The following is a 25,575-nucleotide window of genomic DNA, read 5'->3' as shown; positions in this document are numbered from 1 at the left end:
CTAAATTTTTCCAAAAGATATGTCAAGCAGTCAAATCGACAACACACTGATTCAACATTGACATATAGTGATTTGAAAATAAATCTAATTTCTAAAATAAATTTAAAAGTTTAAAATTAATTGATATTTACAAATTGATATGAATTGTTTGATCAATTATTTTATAGTGAGTTAATTATACTTAGATTTTAAAAGTTGGAATGAAATTGAATTTTCTTACTATAATAAATTCTGTATTGATTTCATCTCACATTTACAAAAAAATGTATGGTGTTGTGGTAGCTTAATGAAGTGATAAACTATACTTTTTACTTAGTTATCTGTTTCTATATTTTCAAAACATTCTGTCGTTTTAATTTATTGTATAATGCTGTTCGTCACATTTAAATTATTATTATAAACTCTTTAACATGGTTGAATGTCAAAGACATCATATACTTATTTATAAAGTATATTATAAAATTGATACAAAATTTATGAAAAAAATAAAATATACTTTTTTAAAAAAATTATTCAAATTCTATCCCTCAACACAAAGAAGAGAAGATGAAATTTCTACAATGTGGTGTCAAGGAAAAAAGATGAAATAACAACATGATAATTTTAAATCATGTAAAACATAAGAGAAGATAAGAAAACTACTTTTAGAAAAAAAGACCATACACGAGAGTATAGATGAGATTAACATAAATAGAATAAGCCGTTTTTTAAAAAATTATTTTAACCAATAATATATAGATTACCATATTTTATTTTAAGAGATGTAAAATGTGCTCTAAAAGTTTATAAGATTTTGGTTTTTTTTTATAGATTTAATTGTTTGAAATTCTCGTAAATTTATATATTTTTAATTGAGTTTAATGTTACTTTTTAATTAAATATTTTTTATATTTTTTAATTAAATATTTAAGGATTAATTTTTCATTAAACGTGGTTGTTATTTTATTCTATTATCTTTTCTTACTTATTTATTACTAAATAGATCCAAGAAAATTTAATAAGAAATGAGGAAGATTTTGAACCTTAATTAAACCTTTTCTTTTATTATTAGTGAATGTGAATGAGACGCCACTTTTTTTGTTAATCAATTTAAGAGTAGTTTCAAACTTTTTCCTATGTACGGTCACTATAGGCTCTAAATAACTTCTCTAGTACTCCACACGAGATTAATATAGAAATTTCAGAAAAATGTTTGTATTTTACATTTAATATCGATTGAACTTTAAATTAAACTGTTATTTTACGTTAATGGTTGGTATATATTTAAGTATTTTCGTAAACATAAAGAAAAAGAAGCAAAGGCCGTGAAAGGTAAAAATTAGGAAAAAGCAAATATATGAAACAACAGTGCCATTTATAGATTATCAACGTGGACAATCAAATCACATCAAAACTCAGATATATGATTCAATATGGAAAGAAATTAGAAGAAATAGAAGAAGAAAATCTAAGGTTCATTCCAAAACGGATAAAAAAGGACAACCCAATTCAATGTTCATAATAAGCGGAAGCATGCTGCAGAGACATTACTACAAAATATTCTTTTCACTGTATCTCAAATAATTGATTCTTTTATGCTACCCAGTCCACTCATAAAGGCAATCAAAGGTGTAAATAATTAACTTTAGAAAAAAACAACAAAACTATTTTCGCAGCCTTTTTTTTCATCAACCCCACTTAACATCTTTTAATAAAAATATTAAATAAAAGAATTGATAAAAATTGTTGTGGGAAGAGAGTAAAAATTAGGAGGTGTCAAATCCAAACTTTTGAAATTGAAATCCTGGAAATCCACTCTATAGTATTAAAAAACAAGTACGACCACGTGGTACATTATCGAGTACTTATAAAATACAGCACTCCCACACTGCTCCATCTCCATGGTCTCTATATATACCTGCCATTGTTACTCTCTATACTCACTCAGGAAATTCCCACATTGTTTCTTACACACAGTTTCTGTATATCCGACCAGTGTTTTTGAAGATGGAATGTTCAAAGGATAATGGTTACAGCAACAGTGACCCACTTAACTGGGGCATGGCTGCGGATGCTTTGAGAGGTAGCCACCTTGAGGAGGTGAAGCGCATGGTGGAGGAATACCGTAACCCCGTGGTGACGGTAGGTGGGAAGGGCCTCACCGTGTCTCAGGTGGCGGCGGTTGCTATCGGCGACGTAAGGGTGGAGCTGGCGGAGGAAACCCGGCATGGTGTAAATGACAGCAGTGATTGGGTGACTAAAAGTTTGGTGAACGGCGTTGATACGTATGGGATCACCACAGGCTTCGGTGGAACCTCCTACAGGAGAACCAACCAAGGTGTTGCTCTCCAAAACGAACTTATCAGGTCATTCTTTCTTTATCTCTACATAACTTTATTTTAGTCAAACTTTCTGTACAAATTTAACTGACAAAAAATATACAAAATACTTGTTACTGTGACTATCATTATTTAAATACAAGAAATGCAAAAAAAGAGAGGACAAAATGGTCTCTATCAACTATTAATTAGTAGAAGATAAAAGTAATTATTATCATTTATTTATTTATGTAAAAAATTTTATAATTCATTTCAAACTTAGTCATGTGTGAAAAATAAAAAGAGAAAAAAATAAATAAACGGGGAACATGTTTGTGTGTCAATGGCATGTGAAGGTGGTAGCTCTGCATTTTTTAAAGGTATTATTATATAACCTAATGACAGAGTATAAATAACTTTTTATTGTCATATATGGTATAGTACAAAATAGGTCTTTTAAAGTAAGATATTTAGATTAATGATCTCTGTTAAAAGTTTGACGTAAAAGTGAAATACCGTGAATTTATGTTTCATTTAGTAAGGTTAATGCAAATTTTTTTTTAATTTAATTGGTTTTAAATTAAAATTAAAATTTAAGAAAATATCAATATTTATTCACAAATAATATAAATAAAACAATCATAGGAAAAAAATGTTAAAATAAAAAATTTTGAACATGGAAGTATATGAAATATCTAAGATGTAAGAGTTTGACAAATACATTATTTTCTATAAACAGCTTAGTTATATTTGGGGAAGCCTTGGCCCCCTAATATTTTTTACAAATATATAATTTAATACGTAAATAAAAATATTTTCTTTTAATTTTAATATATATTTTATATTTGGTACATTCAAAAGTTTAGTATACTTATTAAAAGATTTTGACACCCAAAAGTATTTTCAAAAGATCAATCACTAGATAAGAAAACATCTAAAAAAAGTTAGAAATTTCTTAAGTATAGGTATGTAAACTAAATGTCTAAAATATAGAAAAATGCATTAAAAGTGTTAAAAAAAAAAACTAAATAGACAAATTTTGGTCCTTTTGGAAATGGTCAACAGATTCCTCACCTTTTCTTGAACAATTTTCATGGGTATTGTATCTCAATCCGAGTCATGTAAAAAAAAGCTATGATTGTTTGATATTTGTCCCTATCAAAACGTGTATCATAAAATCTATGATTATTTTATAAAATGTAAGGACACTACTACAAAACTTGGGTAAAAAATTAATTTTTAACTATTTGTAATGTTTCTGACAAAATTAAATAAATAGTAAAAATACAAATAAAACAAATTCAAGATACGGAAAGTGAAAACAAAAAATAAAATACCAAATTGTAACATAAAACAAAACAACAACAATAATAACAAAAACTAAAAACACAAAAACAAAAACACAAATGGAATATAACAACAAAAATTAGAAACACAATATCAAAAACACAAATGGATCAAGAGTTAATTTTATAATGTGAGAGTAGATTAATAAAATTCTTTTTATACCAATAAAAAATTTCATTTCAGATATTCATGCATTATTACGATTGATATTTCTAAAACAACCATGGTTTCAATTTCGATAATACAATGGATACATAAATCACCAACTTCACTAATTCATTCAAACTAGAAAACCCCATTGTAATTATAATTGGAGAAAAATGTCCACCAAAACAAAACATATACACCAATCAATTCAAATTTGCAAAACAACCTTAAAAAACACTTATGAACCCTATATTTTGATAAAGTTAAGAAAGTAGAAATTTGTGCCTTGAAATCAAGAGGTAAAAGAAAGTTGTGATAAAACTTGATATTTACATTGGACTTACGCAATCCTATATAAATTTTGGGTTTTAAATCAAGTCTCAAACAATTTAATGTACTCATTTACAAAATTGTTACCATGCATTTTTTTCATCATTTTTCTTTTGGTCTAATGTAAACTATGTGAAGTGAAAGACCAATTTTGCACTGATAATTGTTTATACAACTTAGTCAACATATTTTTAGATATATATTCATTACTTATCATGATGGTTATTTTTTTTTTATAAATTTGGCGATGGTGTTTGATAAGTATTTTTTTTGCAATAGATTTTTAAATGCTGGAATTTTTGGCAATGATAAGGAATCTTGTCACACTTTACCTCAATCAACTACAAGAGCATCCATGTTGGTTAGGATCAACACCTTGCTTCAAGGATATTCAGGCATAAGATTTGAAATCATGGAGGCCATAGCCAAGTTTTTGAACCATAACATAACTCCCTGTCTCCCACTACGTGGCTCAATCACTGCATCAGGTGATATAATTCCTTTCTCATATGTTGTTAGTCTCTTGATTGGTAGGACAAACTCCAAGTCTATTGGACCTAATGGAGAAGTTCTTAATGCTAGAGAGGCCTTTCAATTAGCAGGAATTGATGGTGGTTTCTTTGAGTTGCAACCTAAAGAAGGATTAGCATTAGTAAATGGAACCACAGTTGGATCTGGCTTAGCTTCTATAGTTCTTTTTGAAGCAAACTTACTTGTCATCCTCTCAGAAGTCTTGGTTGCAATTTTTGTTGAAGTTATGCATGGAAAACCAGAATTCACAGATCACTTAATTCATAAATTGAAGCACCACCCTGGCCAAATCGAGGCTGCAGCCATAATGGAGCATATATTGGATGGAAGTTCATTTATTAAGGAAGCACAAAAGTTTAATGAAATTGACCCACTTCAAAAGCTTAAACAAGACAGGTATGCTCTCAGAACATCACCTCAATGGCTTGGACCACAAATTGAAGTAATCAGGCATGCAACAAAGATGATTGAAAGGGAGATAAACTCTGTAAATGATAACCCCTTGATTGACGCTTCAAGGAATAAGGCACTTCATTGTGGAAATTTCCAAGGTACCCCAATTGGTGTTTCAATGGATAACACTCGTTTGGCCATAGCATCAATTGGAAAACTGTTGTTTGCCCAATTCACTGAACTTGTGAATGACTTATACAATAATGGTTTACCTTCAAGTTTAGCTGCTAGTCCCAACCCAAGCTTGGATTATGGCCTCAAAGGATCAGAAATTGCAATGGCATCCTATTGTTCAGAACTTCAATACCTGGCAAATCCTGTCACAACTCATGTGCAGAGTACGGAGCAACATAACCAAGGGGTAAACTCGTTAGGCTTAATTTCTGCAAGAAAGACAGCGGAAGCATTAGACATCTTAAAGCTCATGGCTTCCACATTTTTAGTTGCATTATGTCAAGCAATTGATCTACGACATCTAGCGGAAAACTTGAAGAACACTGTGAAGAATATTGTGAGTGAAGTGGCAAAAAAAGTTCTCACAATTGACATTAATCATGAGGACTTGCTTAAAATTGTTGATGGTGAGCATGTGTTTGCTTATATTGATGATCCTTGTAGGACAACACATCCTCTGATGCAAAAGTTGAGGTTAGTCCTAATTGATCATGCATTACAAAATGGTGACAAAGTGACAAGTTCAAGTTCTTCAATCTTTCAAAAGATAAGTGCTTTTGAGGAAGAACTCAAAGTACTTTTGCCAAAGGAGGTGGAAAGTACTAGGATTGAAATTGAGAATGGAAATCCAGTTATTCCTAATCGAATTAGGAAATGTAGATCTTACTCAATGTATAAGTTTGTGAGAGACACTTTGGGCACAACTTTACTAACAGGCGAAAAAGTGACATCACCTGGTGAAGAATGCGATAAGGTATTTATTGCATTGTGTGAAGGAAAATTTATTGATCCTATGTTGAATTGTCTAAAAGAGTGGAATGGAACACCTTTACCAATATGATAAAATGGTGTTACCAAGGTATTTGTTGCATTGTCACTCTCTTTCTTTGTTTTTCTTCCACACACTCTCTTACTTGTTTTTCTTCTCTACTGCACCGTAAAAGAGAGAAACTGAGAGAAAGGTGGTGTATTGTGAGTTTGCATTGTAAGTTTGTGAGTGTACTTGTTTGTTGTGAGAATTTTATTTTCCTCTTGTAATTTAAGAGTGTTTGTTTATTTTTCAATAAAATTACTTTGATACCAACAAATTAACATTTGATCATGCTGTTTAATAAGAGCTTATGCATGTATTAGAAACAAAATTCTTGTACATAAAATTAATAGAAATATACAAACAAGTTTTTTTTTAATACAAATATCCAAACAAAGTTTAAAAATTAAAACAAATAATAAAGATAACTTCCTTGTTTTGTGGTTTATGAAATCATCACCAACGAAATCGATTAAATTATTCTATCGTTAATAAAATATTAAACGTGGTCGATCGAACTTATTCACATACAACATTATTAATGCTAATTTACACCACTTAAGCCTAATAAATAATTGGATAATACAAAAAATAATTATCATGTCATGTTTTTTTTTAATTTTAATGAAAAAGAAAAATAATTGGTCATACAATGTTTTTGACAGATTTTTTTTCTGAAAAATTATAGTTTTTTTACTGATATAATTTGTTGAAAAGTCGAATATTAGGCCAGTAAAAAATAATAGATAAAGAAACCAATACATAAATATTTGAAAAAACAATGTTAATTGTTTGCTTTTATGTATTTTTAGTATGACACAAGAGAAGATAATTGTAAACTTCTTACTTCTAATTCTATTTCTTTGTTAACACTAACAACAACAAAATTCAAAACATAAGATCTTAGATCAATTACTCTAACAAATATGTTCACTATACCAATTGTAATGATAAAATTTATAGCTTTGTTTTCAGATAATAAGCAACTAGAATTGTTTTGAATACAGAGGCTCAAAGAAAAGGATCAAGGGTTAGGTGGCATTTGCATTATATACGTTATGTAGTGGTTTAAAGTCTATTTGGTGCACTTTAAAATAATTTCTATTATAAAAGTTTGATTCTAATTAACCTACCTACACTTTTACTAACGTTTTTCAAAGTCCTAGTAAAAGATTTGGTCTAATCTGAATTTTATTTTATTTTTGATTTGGTTTATAGAGAAATATAGCCAATAAAATAGTACATAAAGGAAAAATAAATAATGTGATAGACATTTTACTCATTTCTAGTAAACATTAAAATCATCAACCTTTGCAACTTTATTAATTAAGACTTTTAGAACTTTTTGCTAGTTCATTATTTTAGGCAAAGAAGCCAATATAATGTGTAAAAGAAAGTAATAATGAAACCTAATTTTTATGATCCTTCTATGTACTGAAATATGATGCGTTTGCATTATATTATTTGAGATTGAAAATGTTATCTCTTTGGTTGCATGGTACAACACAAAGTTCATGGATCCAAAACGTCTGTACTTTGGGAACTGGAAAAAGTTTTTCCGGTCCGATAAACATAAAGAAAAAGTGAACGCAGGTGATTGGTTAAAGTTAGAGAGAAAATAATGAAGGCCGAATTTGGGGAAAAGGAATAGTTGAAACAACCATCTCATTAATCCCTCTGCTTGTCAAACCAATATGGATTACCACACAACAAATCTTAATTTTAACTTTTTATCAAATATATATATTCAAATACTTCACCGACTATCGATTTTATTAATTTATTCTTTCTTTTATTGTAAAATTAGCAAATTATGATTGTAACATAACTTTTTCTCTACAAAGAGGAAAGCCAAGCCTATCCTGGGAGGTGAAAAAATTATCCGAGGCGAACCATTAATTCGTGCACCTATTTTTCCGCATAAAGTTGGCACATCTATTTTCATGCTACACCACATGCATGGTTTTCGCATTCCAATTTTTTTTACTAAGTTTCACTTAATTACTTTTTCTCTTTATTTTCTCACATAATTACAATTTTTTTTTCTTTTCACCAATTTCATTATTCACAGTTTTTTAATTATATAATTATAACTAATCCTTTTGCTTAACATCTAATATTAATAATGTAATTATTCATTTCAATAAATATGAAGAATTTAAATCAAAACATTCAGTGTTTGTATTTTCTTTTATTGTAAGTGTTATACACAATCATTTGTAATATACATATATTCGTTGGTATATCGAATTCTTTTAAATTGATAATCAAAGTAGATTGATTAATGTCAATGAGGTTTAATAAAATTGAGTTGTGATTAAGACGATTCTAATAAAAAAAATATTTAAATACAAATCAAAAATATAAATATTGAAATTTTTATTAAATTTATTTATTATAATATTAATTATTAAACCAATTAAATATTAAATTAACTTAAATATTAAAATAGTTTTAGTCGATGACCCACTCAGTTAAAGTATTCGAAAAACTAAAAAGTGAAAGAAACTACAAGTAAATATTCGACTTCGTACATCCGATACATAATTAATATCTCTTTTACCATTTGCAAATCTGAATTTATAATTTTAAATTCATATTAATTTGATTGAGTGTCTACAATAAAATAAATCCATATATTATCTTAACTATTAATAAATAGTTTAATGAATGATTTATCCATAAACCTCTGGTTCTCTTTTTCCTCTTAATCTCACTTACCTCTCCATTTCCTCAACATTACCAAAATCACCACCAAAAATAACTTGGATCGGACCCACCATTCCAACAGCTATATTACCAAAGTACTCTCACTCACCTCAGCCTTCCACGTGCCACCATCCCAACCCTCCATTCGTCTCCCTCATCCAACGGCCACTCCCCTTTCTCAACTAACCCATCGGCTTACCCACCCACACTCAATGTCACCAACCCATCTATATATACAACCCTTTTTCCTCACTTTCTTCAGCAATCTTTTCTTTCCCATTCCCAAAAACAACAACTTTCCATTTACCATCATCGTGCAATTCCACATTTGTGCATTTTCTTCCTTTCCGATTTCCCATAACTTCCCATCTACCTACATCTTCATCCCACACTTTTAATATTCATACACAAGATCTTCACAAAAACAACAACCTTAATTTGATTCTTTCCACGTATATATCTCCTATCTTTCAGGATGGAATATTCCAATGGAAACCACACCAATGGCAATGCTTCATTCAACCTCTGCAATGGAGCCAGCGACCCACTCAACTGGGGCATGGCTGCAGAAGCTCTGAAAGGTAGCCACCTTGACGAGGTGAAGCGCATGGTGGAGGAGTACCGTAACCCCTTGGTGACGTTAGGTGGGAAGACCCTCGCCGTGTCTCAGGTGGCGGCGGTTGCCAGCTGCCATGACCGCGGCGTGACGGTGGAGCTGGCGGGGGAGAGCCGGCGGGGAGTGAATGCCAGCAGTGATTGGGTGATTGATAGCATGAGCAGAGGCACTGATAGCTACGGGGTAACAACGGGCTTCGGTGCAACCTCACACAGGAGAACCAAGCAAGGTGGTGCCCTCCAAAACGAACTCATCAGGTCATTCATTCGTTTTTTTTTTTTTATCAGCAAAAACAAATTTATTTCCAAAATAAAATTTATGATAAATTGTTTTAAAATTATACGTACAATTATTCTTAGTTCATTAATTAATTATTATTGTGGTGGATTTGGTGTTTTTTTCTACTATTGAATGTTTTGGGGTAGGTGGGTTATCAGTGATGTGCAAGATGCAATTAGGTGGAAGTCGTCATCCATTATTTTCTTTTTCTTTTTCGTGTGGTTTGTAGATTTGACACTGGTGCGTCATTTTTTTTAGGTTTAATTGCTTCCTTTGTTCCCAGTTTGGTTGAATTGTGTCAAATTCATCCTCATTTTTAAAAAAGTTTCATTGTCGTCCTCACGTGGTGTAAAAGTTTCATTGTCGTCCTCACGTGGTGTAAAAGTGTCAATTGAATCCAAACATAGAAAAAATTTGTGTCAAAGTAGTCATTTTTCCTATATCTATGTGTCTTCCTTTCATACAATCAAGTACAGATATTCATTTTACCTTATCCAATTTAAGGCTTTTCATAGCTCCAGAGAAGTGACATATGAAAGGAAGACACAGATATATAGGAAAAATGACTACTTTGACACAAATTTTTTCTATGTTTGGATTCAATTGACACTTTTATACCACGTGAGGACGACAATGAAACTTTTTTAAAAATGAGGATGAATTTGACACAATTCAACCAAACTGAGGACAAAGAAAGCAATTAAACCTTTTTTCCATTGTGTCTAGTTTCGTTTGAAAAAAAAACTCCTATGATGTTTTATTTGAGAAAACTCCTGTGATGTTACGAAATGAAAAATAGAGTAACACAAAAAGCTGTTGAAAACTTATGTGCAGGTTACAAAAAGTCAATAAATACCGGGCTTGGAATATTTTAAATTTATTGAGTAAATTTAGAAACAAGGTTATTTGTCGGTTCATAGTTGAAGCTAGTTTTTGTATCATTGATAAATGAGGTGTTTATTTTAAGCGGCCAACTATTAGAAAATTTTTAAGATGCTTAATATTAAAGATTGTACAGAATTTTATTAAGTTTAAATAGTTATAAAATTATTTTATATTATCAGTAAATGGCTTTATTTTAATAGACGACTTTTTAAATAACAAAAGATTTAAAATAGAAAAAACTACTTGGCAATTACAATTTTCTCTTCCAGCTATTTAATTAAAATATAAATTAAATTATTAAATAGAAAAACACCTTTTCTAGATGATAAAATATTTGAAACTTTAAATTGGATAAAGTTTTATTATTTTATTATAGAAATAATTGAATTAAAAATAACCTTATTATATTTTTAGTATAAAAACTATATACTTCCCTAGTATTAACCTTGCTGTTGAGGGTACGTTTATGTTTATTGACCAGACAATATCTAACAGAATTCAATCCTCTGTGAACCAATATGTCTTAAACTTGAAACATGTCTAATTTTAATTAATATGGTTGGTTTTTGAGTTTGATTTTTTTATTTTTAATTAAAATGATTTAATTTAAAATTAAAAAAACAGCCTATACTTTTATTTTTAGAATAAATGACCGTGGAAGAATATTTTTATAAATTTTTAAAATAAAATTATATTTTACATTACTCAAAAACATTAGTTGTGAAATAAAAGTATAAAAAATGCATGTTTTCTACGAATCATTGGTCACCTTTTTCCAAGTAACAATTTTCTGTTTCTTATTTTAGACGGTGACTCTAGCACAAGGTGAGTGGTCTCCGTTCCACGATGTGTTTGGATTACATGTTTGATTTTATAGATACAACAATTAGGAATCCATACAAAGGAAAAATTTGTCCCTTTAAACAAAAATTATAAATAAGTATAATTAAGAAAACCATGTTTACAGTAATATTTATCTCCAATGAACATGTTACTAAATGAGCAAATAAGTCATTATATAAGTGTTGAATATTGTTTACTATTATTATCGTTGTTTTATTAATGCAAGAAAATATAAAATAAGGCGAGTTTTGGAGACACTAGTCTATTAACTCTGGAAAATAAATCAAAAAGTCCTAGTCACAGATAACGAAGAGATGACTTGTCATTTCTTAATTTTTCTTCTGTCGTTTGTCTTTGAGCTGATATATAATCCAATTAAAAGTCAAATCATGGTCACGAAATTTGTAGATAAAGACTATTATACTGTACGAATAAATATTAAAGAAATAAACGAGAATTAGAAGAAGACAATATTAGACCGCATGTGAAGTTCTCTGAAAAGTTTGTGATCTTTGTAAATAAATAAATATAAATAAAACTATAAACTTTTTTAGGTATAAAGTGTTATCATGGGTGGCCAAAAAATTGGGTGCTGATATATATAGCTGGAATGTCAACATTAATTAGTAACCGATTTTACGGTTCTTCGTTAGAGCCATGTACGTGGAAAACACCATAACCATTCATCCCACAACCTTATTCTACATTTAATGTTCTATTTGCATTTTCTTTCCTTTACTGTTTTATAGTCATGTAAAAAGGAAAAGAAGAATAAAACTCTAATGCATGTTTCAACCAGTTGTTATATTAAATGACTATGTCGGAGTTATCTATGGATTCTTAGAGATTGAGTGGCTTTAAATGATTGGGATTGTTATTTTAATGAACTTGGACTTTTATGAACACAATTATTTGACTGGGTATGAAACATTTGGAAAAAGACCACTTTATTGTGTTAGCCGTTCACCGAACGTGTTTACTATTGGCTCATAGTATGTTAAGTATTTATGCAGTTTCTGTCATTTTGTTGTTATTTTAGTTTATAGTTCACACTCACATGATATATTAATATTGGTTTTGTTTAAGCAGATTTTTGAATGCCGGCATTTTTGGTAATGGTACAGAGGCTTCTCATACATTACCTTATTCATCTACAAGGGCAGCTATGTTGGTTAGGGTTAACACTTTGCTTCAAGGATATTCAGGCATTAGATTCGAAATTATGGAAGCTATAACCAAGTTTTTAAATCACAACATAACTCCATGTCTTCCACTACGTGGTACAATCACTGCATCAGGTGACTTGGTTCCTTTATCCTATGTTGCCGGTCTTTTAATTGGAAGATCAAACTCCAAGTCAATTGGACCCAATGGAGAAGTACTCAATGCTAAAGATGCCTTTAAATTAGCTGGAATTGATGGAGGTTTCTTTGAGTTGCAACCTAAAGAGGGTTTGGCACTTGTCAATGGTACAGCAGTGGGATCTGGCTTGGCTTCCATGGTTCTTTTTGAGGCAAACTTACTTGTTGTTCTTTCTGAAGTTATGTCTGCAATCTTTGCTGAAGTTATGCAAGGAAAACCAGAATTCACAGACCACTTGACTCATAAATTGAAGCACCACCCTGGTCAAATCGAGGCTGCTGCTATAATGGAACACATACTAGATGGAAGCTCGTACATTAAGGAAGCCCAAAAGTTACATGAGATTGATCCACTTCAAAAGCCAAAACAAGATAGGTATGCTCTCAGAACGTCTCCTCAATGGCTTGGACCACAAATTGAAGTAATCAGACATGCGACTAAGATGATTGAAAGGGAGATAAACTCTGTTAATGATAACCCCTTGATCGATGTTTCAAGGAACAAGGCACTTCATGGGGGCAATTTCCAAGGTACTCCAATTGGTGTTTCAATGGATAACACCCGTTTGGCCATTGCATCGATCGGGAAGCTCATGTTTGCCCAATTCTCTGAACTTGTGAATGACTTGTACAATAATGGTTTACCTTCAAATCTAACAGCCGGTCGCAATCCAAGCTTAGATTATGGATTCAAAGGTGCTGAAATAGCAATGGCATCGTACTGTTCAGAACTTCAGTATCTGGCCAACCCTGTGACTAATCATGTGCAGAGTGCTGAGCAACATAACCAAGATGTCAATTCCTTAGGCTTGGTTTCCTCAAGAAAGACTGCTGAAGCTGTAGAAATATTAAAGCTCATGTCTTCCACTTACTTAGTTGCATTGTGTCAAGCCATTGACTTGAGACATTTGGAAGAAAACATGAAGAACGCAGTTAAGAATGCTGTGAGTCAAGTGGCCAAAAGAGTTCTCACAACTGGGATCAATGGTGAGTTACATCCTTCTAGATTCTGTGAGAAGGACTTGCTTAAAGTTGTTGATCATGAATATGTCTTTGCTTACATTGATGACCCCTGTAGTATAACCTACCCTTTGATGCAAAAGTTGAGATCAGTTCTGGTTGATCATGCATTGCAAAACGGTGAGAAAGAGGGAAATTCAAGTAGCTCGATTTTCCATAAGATAAGAGGCTTTGAGGAAGAACTGATAGCCCTTTTGCCGAAGGAGGTAGAAAATGCAAGGATTGAAGCTGAGAATGGAAATTCAAGTATTCCTAACAGAATTAAAGAATGCAGATCTTACCCATTATATAAGTTTGTGAGAGAAAGCTTGGGTACAAGTTTGCTAACAGGGGAGAAGGTGAAGTCACCTGGTGAGGAATGTGACAAGGTTTTTACTGCATTATGTGAAGGAAAGTTTATTGATCCTATGCTCGATTGTCTAAAGAACTGGAATGGTTCTCCTCTACCAATATGCTAAGATTCCTCTACCCACTTATAAATATACAAACTTTCATTTTTCATTCACTGTAATCTATCTTATTGTAATCATAGTAAATGTAATATATTTCAAACTCTCATCACAAAAATTCTATCTGCACCTTCTTTCTCTATAAACAACTTCACTATTGTTTTTTTTAGTATATTTGTTCATAATTAATATATTTTAGATTTTAAAATATCCAAATTAAACATGCAAAACCAAATTGCTGAAATGATTGGTTTGCCGGATTGAAATGTGAATGATGGCTCAAATTGTTCCAGCAATATACTTTTGGAGTTCTGGATGAAATAGGACGGACAAGGATGAGCACTTCACTTAAATAATATTTTATAAATATAAAATATATAATTTTTGTAAGAGTTATATATTTCTTAATAATATATTTTATTTGGATTGTTTAATACATTAGTTCAAGAAAATATTAAATTATGTATATATTGTTTCTAACAAAGTAGTGCCCTTTATCTCTGTGATGGGGAAAACATAAGTATAGTGGCATATGTGTTTTTGCATTTTCGTTATACTATTTTATTTTAATAAGTTAAAATATATTATTTATATCAATTTTAATTTTAGATACATTAAATCAATATATATTATTTTTTTATGAAATGCATATATCTGTAACAATATATAATTTATATTAAAATATATTAAAGTGTTCTATGGTTTGTTAATTTAACTTGTAACAACGTATAATATGTCTAGTTGCAGCAGTAGAAGATAAATAAATTGATGTATACCATTATTTTCTAAAGATGATTATTCTCTCATCATTACCATTTACATCAATTTTGTGTTATGATTTTAAAATATCAAAAGTAAAATAGAAAAAAATTTGTGTACATCAATTTTTTTTTTATATTGACAGAAATGCAGATGTGATAGCACTTGTATGTATGTTGTATCACACTAGTTTATCTTAATGATTTAAAATATATATTGTTTTATTTTTTATTTTTTGTTAAAAATACTAATTGTTGATAGAACTAATATTGACGTCCTTAAATTAATTGTGGTTTTTTATATTCTTGTTTTTCAAACATATGTTTCATAAAACCTTATTTTTTGAATTTTGCCAACTTTGTTATTTATATATGACGTTACCTTTTTTATTATCTAAGTATAGTTGTATGAGTTTTTTTTTCCTTATTTTACGAAAGAAGAAAGGCATTTTCTTCTTACATCTCTAGATGTCTCTTCCTGTATTTACATATAAAAGGATTTTCATATTTGTCGAAAATTAAAAGAGAATTTCGAATTATATTATCTAAAAGTCATTTTTTAATAACTTTTAAATTATATAATTTAAAAGTCATTTGACTTCTAAACTTTAGAAGTCAACAAATAACTTTCTGTAATCTAAAAAAAGAAAAATGAGAAATTTTTTTATATCGAAATGCAGGAAGAAGTTTATGGAAGTGGAAGAAACTAATAATTACACAGATGAATAAGGGCTTTTCTTTTTGTACCCTCACAATTTCAACATGTATCCTCCTCATAAATTTAGAAATTCTAAATTTACCTTATAATTTATGATTTTCGATTTTGAATTGTATAATTCAGAGACATTTTAGATTATATAATTAAAAAATATATATCAATATTATTTTATTTTGGAATATACAATTCTAAGCACAAATTTATATTTTGAATTATACACTTTAAAATACAACATAAAAATATATATTTTACATGTATTTTTGTATCTTAAACAAAAATGAATATAAATTTATAGTACGGTTGTGCATTTAGAATATGTAACATCCTTATTACTTATTTTTTCTAGACAATAAATTATATTAATTTTCATTAGATTATAAGTACAATTTCCTAACAAAAATTAACTTAATGATTCAATTTATAAACAAATTTTCTGTAATATCCAACGTTAATTAGTCATTAAACATATTATATATTACTAGTAATTTTAAAATGTTATTATTATATTTCTATAAGAAAATTAATATAATCACAATACAATATACTGATGGGAGTGAAAGTGATAAGATAGTAAAGTTAATAATAATAAGGTTCTCAAAACTATTAGGGACGAGTCATCAGAAAATGTTAAGAGTGTCGATCTAACTCCCTTAAATAGGTAAAATAAATTTTATACAGATGTGACACCAAAATCAATATAAATAAAAAACAAATTAGAAAAAAAATAGATAATAAAGTAAAATAACTTGCATGCACATATGGTTAAAAAAAATTATAAATAAAATATAAATTAAAAATATCAAATAAAAAAAATAATTTTTAAACCAGTTGCCAACAAAATAAAATGGATAATAAGTTAAAATTGCTAGTATATTTTCTTATATTCTAATAGATTACTAATGTGAACACAGGTTTTACAGCGCACGTGTACGTGATTTTAAATATCTATAAATTATTTAAATTTTAAAAGTAGTAATTAAAATTGTAAAATTAAAAAAAAATGTTTATAATTATAGATATAGTTATTGATAAAATGAATTTTAGTTATTAAAATAAAAAATATTATAAGTGATATTGTGTAAATAGTTTTTTATTATAAATAATTATTTAAATTTGAAAAGTAGTAATTAAGATAATAAAATTAGAAATAAAAAAGAACACGTATAATATTGTGTAAATATTTTTTTTATTATGAATAATTATTTTAAAATTTAAAAAAGTAGTTACTAAAATGATAAAAACGTAAATAAGTTTTTTAAAACGAGTAATTATTTGAATTAAAAAAAATAGATACTAAAATATAAAACCGAAAATAGTTTTTTATTGTGAATAATTATTTAAATTTAAAAAATAATAATTAAGAGGGTAAAATTGAAAAAGTAAAAGAGCATACCAAAAAAGTATATCTTCTTTATATATAGTTATAGATATAGAGTATCACATTAATAATTTTATTTTTCTGTCATAATAAATAAATAAATCATATATTTATATAATTAAAGTTTAATATACAAATTTATTATTATAAATAAATTAGAAGTAAAATACAATTAATTTGTAAAACAACTTTATAAAGAAACAAATTAAAACTGGGGACAAATATGAGATTGGGATTTGAGGTCGCGATAGGTTAATAACCAGATATGGACTACAACCAATAAACTTTTATGTTTTATTAGATGTACTCAATGTATCCGTTAGTCTCTTCACGTGTCATGTTGTCAAAATCAAATAACAACATAATAACACGAAAGCTGCTTCACTTTATGTACACTGAACTAAACAAGAACAAAGACTACATTTTTTTCTGCTAGAAGAACAGAGACGAATCCCCCAAACATTGATTAAGGATTTGTAAGCTATATAGCTCTGAAATTCTCTGATATATATTCAGGCTCATGAAAGTAAATTATTGACCTTAAGCTGTTTGTATAAACGTTCTCTAAATATATTATAGAAGGCTATGCCAAATCTACCTAATACACTTGAATGATGATGATATTTTTCTTTTACAAACCGTTGATGGAGAAAAAGTGTTAATTATAAGAAAATGTACAAATTAAGTTTGCCAGGAAAATCATGAGAATATCTTCAGATAGCTATGGTGATTTGTGTATATGACTCTGAATGGAAAATAGATAGCATACTAGAAGCAACGGGAGAGCGTTTGATCCTGAGCAATACGAAGAACGTGAAGAAAAATGTTCTCGTTGCAAGGGATATGAAGTTTGGAAGCATTATTGAATCCAAAAACGTCCTCTGCATGGTCCAGCAAGACTTGGAACAGTGGATGGCTGAGTATGGCTACTTTGATCACAAATCTCTTGCAATCCTCACCAACGTAGACAACTAGGTGACCCTTCGGAACATCATTGGGAACGTACGAGTGTGACTTCGTACAACACGAAAGAAACATTCGCATGTGCTCCAGCGTTTCACATTTCGGAAAATTAACTCTCACCTTTCTGAATTTAGAAAATTCCCTTATGCAGCACATGAGATGTTTGTTCTTCATCTTCATCGTAGAGAGAACAGAGAGAGACCCTCACACACTGAAAACTAAAAGTGAGTGAGGTTATTTATACGTGTAGATGTTAGAGAAAGGTATATTAATATTTTAGTGTGGCAAAAGAATGATAATATGTATGGTTTGGATGGTGGGGGGAATATTTTAATTTAGTATAAGAATGGAGTTTTGCATGGATTAAAGGTACGAAACAGGACCTTTTGTTGTTTATGGTGTGGTTGATAAGAAGGTAATGAAGGGAAGTACCCCACGTACATAATGGGAGAATGGGAGTGACAGGAAAAAGGCACACACGAGAGATAAAATAAAAGTTTGCTGGTTGGAAGTTGCACAATTAATATCAAAGTACCAAGTTGTTATCCTCTCTTTCGGACACTTATGGCAAGGGAATCAAGTGTTACAGTTCCCTTCTCCCTTGACAAACTAATTATCGAATCTCTACCAATCAAAAACAATATTATATAACTCAAATAAGATTACTTTTTTAAATAAAATTAAACGTTTTTAGGATTATTCAAAAAATTTCAACATTTTTATATTTATTTAATACGAGATTTAGATTCATATTTTATTTTTAATAACTATATATAATAATAGAATTTATTTTTGTATACTTTAGAGTAACGATGAATTTGTTTGACGATGAGACATTATAGAGAGATGGTGGATGAAGTTGAATGCGTTGATCCTCTGTTGGACACAGAAATCCAAAAAAGACAGCCAACAGATTTATGTTTGGTAATTATGAGGAAGAAGAGACACAGTATTGTGAGAGCCAACAGATTTGTAAAATATATAGATAAGTTAGTGTGAATTATTTTTGGCAGCTAATTGGAGGTTGAGAAGTCCCGATCACATGGCGCATATATGGTAAGATATCTGGCACTTTTTGGAAGGAACTTCCACCAGGTAATGCCCTCATATTCTTTTGCATTAATATATATACTCAACATTTTCCTTCAATTAATTCATTGCAATTTCACCTTTTAATTTAGCAAGTTCTGATTTTCTTTATAAGATCATAAAATAGGTTGGATTGGGCTTATCCATGATTTTTTTAAGAGATATATACACTTCAAAGATTTATTATCTTATATGTATATATTCATATATGATAACTGACATCATTTTAAAAAAGAAAACTTCTTTCTTGATTTACTTTGGCTTCACGTCAATTCTATGAGTTAATGAGTACGAAGATGAGTTTATTTATTGAAATATCTTTTAAATATTTTATTTTTTTAATGACTTTCGAATTTTTATAACCTTTTTTTTTTCTTTTTAGGTTTTAAAATAATCAAAATATTATTTTTATTGTTGTTAATTCATTCTATGAAGTGTATTTTTTTAAAATTCTAATAATAAGAAAACTTGTTTTTAAATCATAGTTAAACCAACTTACCCATGGATTGGGAAGAAGTGCTCCAATAAACTGTTTCACTTATCTTTTTTTTAACTATTTCCATACATTATGTGTTCCCATTTTCTTACTTATCTATTAAGAAAAACTTCAATAGCAAGTGTAATTGAAGTAAATAATTCAATGTTAATTACTTTTTTATGCAAAGGACCAGTCTTCACAAGGAAAACTCTTTTACTAAATATATTGGATGATATAACTAGTTTTAGCTAGACGATAAAATTAATAAAAAAAATGAAAAATATGATATCTTATTTTATGTATTATTTAGTTTTGCCATAACTAAAGCTGTGCATCTACATATTAAGTATTATACACATAATTGATAACTTAATTTAAAGAACAACCATATATGCATGTATCAAAAGTGATTAAATCATATCAACATATAAATATTAACATTAGTAATCATAATTTAAATACATATATTTTGAAATCAACCATTATATCCTTAATTACGTTCAAAATCCAGCACCTTTAAATTTGAAGTAATCTTATGAAACGAACTACATTAATAACATAGATAACAATTTTAAAATGACATATTCTCATTATGTTGTTCAATTGAGTACACTAATACTTCTTTATAACAAAATTTACTTAAGTTAAAAATGTTTAATTTAAAAGATGATAGTTGCATTCAAAAGCAACATTGTACTATATACAAATGCCAGAGGTATTTAATTAAAAAAGAGCTTTTCATCATGTACCTTGGTCTACCCACTCCATATTTGACAAAACATTGAATAACATCATTAAACATTTCTACCTTACCACATGTTTTTTTTTCCAATAAATTTGGAGATAAATGAACTAATAAAAGATTTTGATTCAAGGATTTTTAAGTGTTCTTTTACCCTTGTAAAATAAATTGATATATTTGTGTTGAATAGTCACTATTCTACGAACAAATTATTTAATATAGCTTACACTTTCATTATTTATTGCAACATTCAAAATCATATTTTTTTAAGTAAAGGTTAAAACCTTACTATTCTTTCATATTGTAAAGTAATTACTTAAGATTTAACATATCTAATCCTTTCTAGTAACAAAAAAATCTTATCTGACATGTCCTCCTAAAAAAATTAGTTATCCATCATTAGCTTTTTGACATCTTATAATGTCTTTCATGTATGAATTCAATCTATTCGAAAATTTTAAAATTATTTTTTAATTAACTTAATTGTCAACTTTTACCTACAAAAATAAATTTGTTAAAAAATTTAAACTATCAACAAATTTTATATACGAATATTAAAATTTAAATTATCGATAAATTTTACCAATAGTTTTAACAATAGATAAATTTTTTTGTTAATAAATTTATTAATAATATATATTTTATTTATTAACATTTTTTTCCTTAATAAATTTATTGATAATACATATTTTATATATTTTATTTATTGACATTAAATTGTTTTGATAATTTAAAATATTTATTATCAAAAAGATAAATCTGTTTGTCCAGATAATTTAATTTGGTAAATGAATAAATAGTATAAATTAGAGTGTAAAAATATAATGTTTCATTCTTCAATCTCCTTTTACAAGCAAGGGCTTTCTTTTTGTTACAACCTACAAAAGGGATTTCTTACATCTCCTTTTTAATAATATTTTTATATAATAATAAATAATTGATATACTCGTCAACTTAATCGAAAGATTATGTTTAAAGATAAATTTTAAAAAAAATTATTTTAAGATTTTGAATTATTAATTAACTGTGTTACTTATTAATATACACATTGTGAATTAAATATTACAATTTTTTTTATTACATACCATATTGTTAAAAAATTGTCTTAAAACATAGTTCATGCATCCTGCGTTAATAAAGTGCAATTCATTCTAAACTCGAATTAATTAATTATATTTGATAGTAATCTAACACGATAATATTTTCAAATACAGAAAAGCATTACGTGACATGTCATTTCGTCACATGTATCTGAAACTAGAACTTATTAATTGTAAAAGTTGACGAGAATAATGATACGATCGAGTAGATATGTTCCAATACTGAACCACCGACAATGAGATAATTCTATTCCAAAATACTGTTTACGTTTGGCTTCCACTGAATTTAATATTATCCTCGAAAATGGAAATAAATTATACTTGTGTAAAAAACAACAACAACAATATTTAAAGTTTATCACAACTAATTAATGTTAACAGTAGTTCTAAGATGAATCATGTCATATAAAAAATTTATTGTCATGTGGGGTTCGTATTTAATATACGTATTTTTTACAAATTAAATATATACAAACTAAATCAAAAGATTATATATGTAAAGAGAGAAAGTATTGTATTTATGTCTTCGTGTTTTTTTTCTTTTGAAGAACTATCATTATTAAAATGCGATCAGATTAAAATTACGAAATACAAAAAGAAAACAAATATATATTAAATACTTAATTAACATGATATGTGAATAAACGCTCGGTAATATACTTGGTTTGGTATAATTTCTATCCAACAAATTCTTATAATATGGAATTTTTTAACATGTTTATTTAGATATTAGTAATTCTTCATTTATGATTTTTTTTATGTCAAAAAGTTTTTCTTTCTCTTATTTATACGACTAAATATGTCAGTAGAATTTGGAATTTTATTAAATATTCTAATTTAATATTCGAATAATATTGAAACAACTTAGTGGTACATTATCAATTACTATCTACCATTTACCTAATACATGTATTAATTATAATAATTAGTATATAATATTTTACTTACAAATATTCTTACATTTTTATCTTGTATCCAATGCAAACTTACTTTTAGACATATCATTAATCAACTAAGTGATTACTTCAAATCATCGAAATTGATTTAACGGAAGATCTTTATATATATATATATATATATATATATCATCAATATTAATGTTAGCAACATGCTGACATCAACTAAGATAGTCAACAACGTCTTGATATAAAATGGTGGTAATGATTATAGGGCTATTTAATTTCAACCCGAATTTCACCATAATATTGCTGTACTTGAATAATTTTGGGGATATTTAAAATTATAATAAGACTTAAAAACTTCAAACTTGAATATCTAGTCTTGAAACCTTTCATGATTATGAGAAAACCCTTGATAAATTATGATAATATTTTTGAGTGATTCTTTTTATTATCTTCTTCTTTCTAATGTTTTTCCATTTTCTTTTATAACTGGATTATTGTAATATAACATAATGCATTAAATATAAAACTAGTTCATTTGAATTTTGAGATTAGGGGAAAAACTATGTTTTCCTGTTGTAATTTTCACTTTTATTGAGATTTTATAATTTTTTATATTTAAACTTTTATATATATATATATATATATATATGTGTGTATATATATATATATATATATATATATATATATATATATTAATAATTGATGATTATTTTATAATCGAGTATCTGTCTAACAAGGAAACCAATCCAACCTAAACAAATGCTAAAATATTATTACATTTTTTATATTTGATCAAATTTGTTTTTTAATACAACAACACTTTAATCATTTTGTAAATTTAAATTAATTTTTTACTTATTTTATCATATTAATCTAATATTCAGTGCACTGTTGTTGGCGTACAAAAAAAACTGCACTTTTTAGTCTCTCTTTTTTTTATTTCATTTCAAATATTCATCATTAAGAAATAGAATTACACACACTCTCAATTGCACAGAAAAAAAAAACACTATCATGAAAATAATATTTACTACTTTTTGTTTTAAGATATTATCTTTTATTTTTCAAAGGTTTTGTATTATTAGAGTTCAATCAATTAGAAATGTATTTATTTCACTTAGTTGTTAGTAGAAATTTTTTTTTTATATGTACTATAGGATCACTCGTGACCGCCCTGTTACTAGGGATGGCAAAAAAATCCGCGCCCGCAGATATCCGCGGATAAAATCCGCGACGGATAGTTGATACCCGCGGATATTTACTACCCGCAACCCGCGGGTAGCGGATATTTTAATACCCGCTTATAATCGGGTCGGGTGCGGATATTATATTATCCGTACCCGCGGATACCCGCTACCCGCAAAAAATAAAAATAAAAATTTAATTTATATTTTATTAAGTTAAATTTAATTAAAATTAACATTAATTTATATTTTACAATATTAAATTTAATTAAAATTTATATTTAATTTAATTTATATTATATTTTATATATTTTTTATAATTTTATTTAAATTTTATTTTATTAATTTATTAAAATATATATTTTTTTAATATTTGCGGGTATCCGTGGATATCCGCGGGTTTTAAAATACCCGCGGATATTTTTTAAGCGGATATCCGTGCGGGTAGCGGGTCGGGTAGCGGGTGGATTTTTTTTTGTCGGGTCGGGTTGCGGGTAGGCACTATCCGTGCCCGACCCGACCCGTTGCCATCCCTACCTGTTACTCCTTCATTCGCTCTCTTTCTTCTATTTATCTAACTCGTGTGGGAAAATATCTATCAAAGAGTATCCAACACTTAAGTTAGTGACTTAGATAATAATCTCGTAATAAAAATTCATATCAGAATTAATTACTTGACATTTTTGTCAAACATATATTTATAAATATTAAAATTTTATTATTTATATTAATTTTTAACCAATGATTATTATTCTCATTAATTATAATTGTTATTGTTCATATTCATTATCAATTAATAATTATTCTAGGACCGATGGGTATTTTTTGTTGGATGATCGACCGTCCGTCCTTGATTGACTGAGTGATCCTATAATACAATATACATACATAAAATAGTTGGCAATTTAATTATTTGTATACATTTAGTATTGAATATTTTTATCTCAGTATTACAAACATTCATTATCTTTATTTCCTTTAATTTTTAAAATAAATACCTACCTCTTCTTCTTTAAATATTTTTCTTCTAAAATTTGACATACAAAATGAAGTACTAGAATTCTACATCACAACTTCATGGACAATATCTTTCTCGTTGTTTAAAATAAAGGTTTTATATTCAAAGGCATGAAAATGAAAGATACTTAATTTTCTTCATTTTGCAATGTTCATAAAGAGTTTTTTTTATAAGCTTTCAAACATAACCATCAACTAAGTTAAAGAAAAGTGTTTCATTAACAGCTCATACAATTGTTTTTTAATTATATGTACAGATTTAAAATGTGTTAAGATATTAATAATAATTAAACTAAGTTACTAATCACTAAATCATACTCATGCGAGTTCTTGTATAATGAATGCCATCAATTTAAATTTAAAAACAAGATTGATTTATTTTCTTTATTACAAAGTGATATTAATTTCAATTTAATATTATTCAGTGAACAAAATATTAGAAAAGAAGTTGGCAATATAAAAAATAATTTAACATTTCAATTAAAAATCGTTAAACAATTTTGAAGACTGAAAAAATAATTTAATTATAAATTTTCAATTTTAGCATAATATCAAGGATTCAAAACATCTGATCAATTGTTTAGAGAACCAAGTTTTGTCACTTAAATTAATCACGTCTTGGTCTCTCATACTTTCTTTCTATTTACTTTTATAAAAAAAATGTATATTGTTTTGAAAGATCAATCGATAATTATTCATTATATCTCTAAAATATAATTTATATATTTAAAATATTTGTTATATAAAATAAATGTTTAACTTATATATTTACAGGATATAATAATGAATTAGTATTTATTTAATATTAATAAATAATTAATAATTAGCAAAAATTAATGATTAGAAGTATAAGACATTTTGCCGATAAAGAAAAAGAGATTTTATGATTGGCGAGTTCCTGCGGTGCAAATTAGCCGAGTGAGCCCGGAGATGACTAACATAAGCGGATTGAAAATGTCACTCACCACATAATAAAAAACCAGCGTTCTCT

At 28.0% G+C, this 25,575-nt stretch overlaps 2 protein-coding genes across 2 annotated transcripts; both read left to right on the top strand.

Moving 5' to 3' along the window:
* Nucleotides 1-1,950: 1,950 nt before the first annotated feature.
* Nucleotides 1,951-6,358, top strand: LOC124835451 (phenylalanine ammonia-lyase 2-like). The gene is made up of 2 exons (XM_088095814.1): nt 1,951-2,345; nt 4,401-6,358. Exons 1-2 carry the CDS (start codon nt 1,987-1,989, stop codon nt 6,118-6,120), a joined length of 2,079 nt encoding a protein of 692 aa, XP_087951940.1. The 5' UTR covers nt 1,951-1,986; the 3' UTR covers nt 6,121-6,358.
* A 2,694-nt stretch (nt 6,359-9,052) lies between these two features.
* LOC124847223 (phenylalanine ammonia-lyase 2) lies at nt 9,053-14,357 on the top strand. Its single transcript, XM_088097390.1, has 2 exons — nt 9,053-9,672; nt 12,512-14,357. The coding sequence occupies exons 1-2, from the start codon at nt 9,275-9,277 to the stop codon at nt 14,259-14,261; spliced, it is 2,148 nt and encodes a 715-aa protein (XP_087953516.1). The 5' UTR covers nt 9,053-9,274; the 3' UTR covers nt 14,262-14,357.
* Nucleotides 14,358-25,575: the final 11,218 nt, after the last annotated feature.

Source organism: Vigna umbellata, chromosome 8, assembly GCF_029865625.1.
Source record: "Vigna umbellata cultivar VRB3 chromosome 8, Vumbellata_1.0, whole genome shotgun sequence".
Classification (NCBI taxonomy): domain Eukaryota; kingdom Viridiplantae; phylum Streptophyta; class Magnoliopsida; order Fabales; family Fabaceae; genus Vigna; species Vigna umbellata.
The sequence above is the reverse complement of the archived record's forward strand: the minus strand, read 5'-3'. Positions and strand labels throughout refer to the sequence as shown.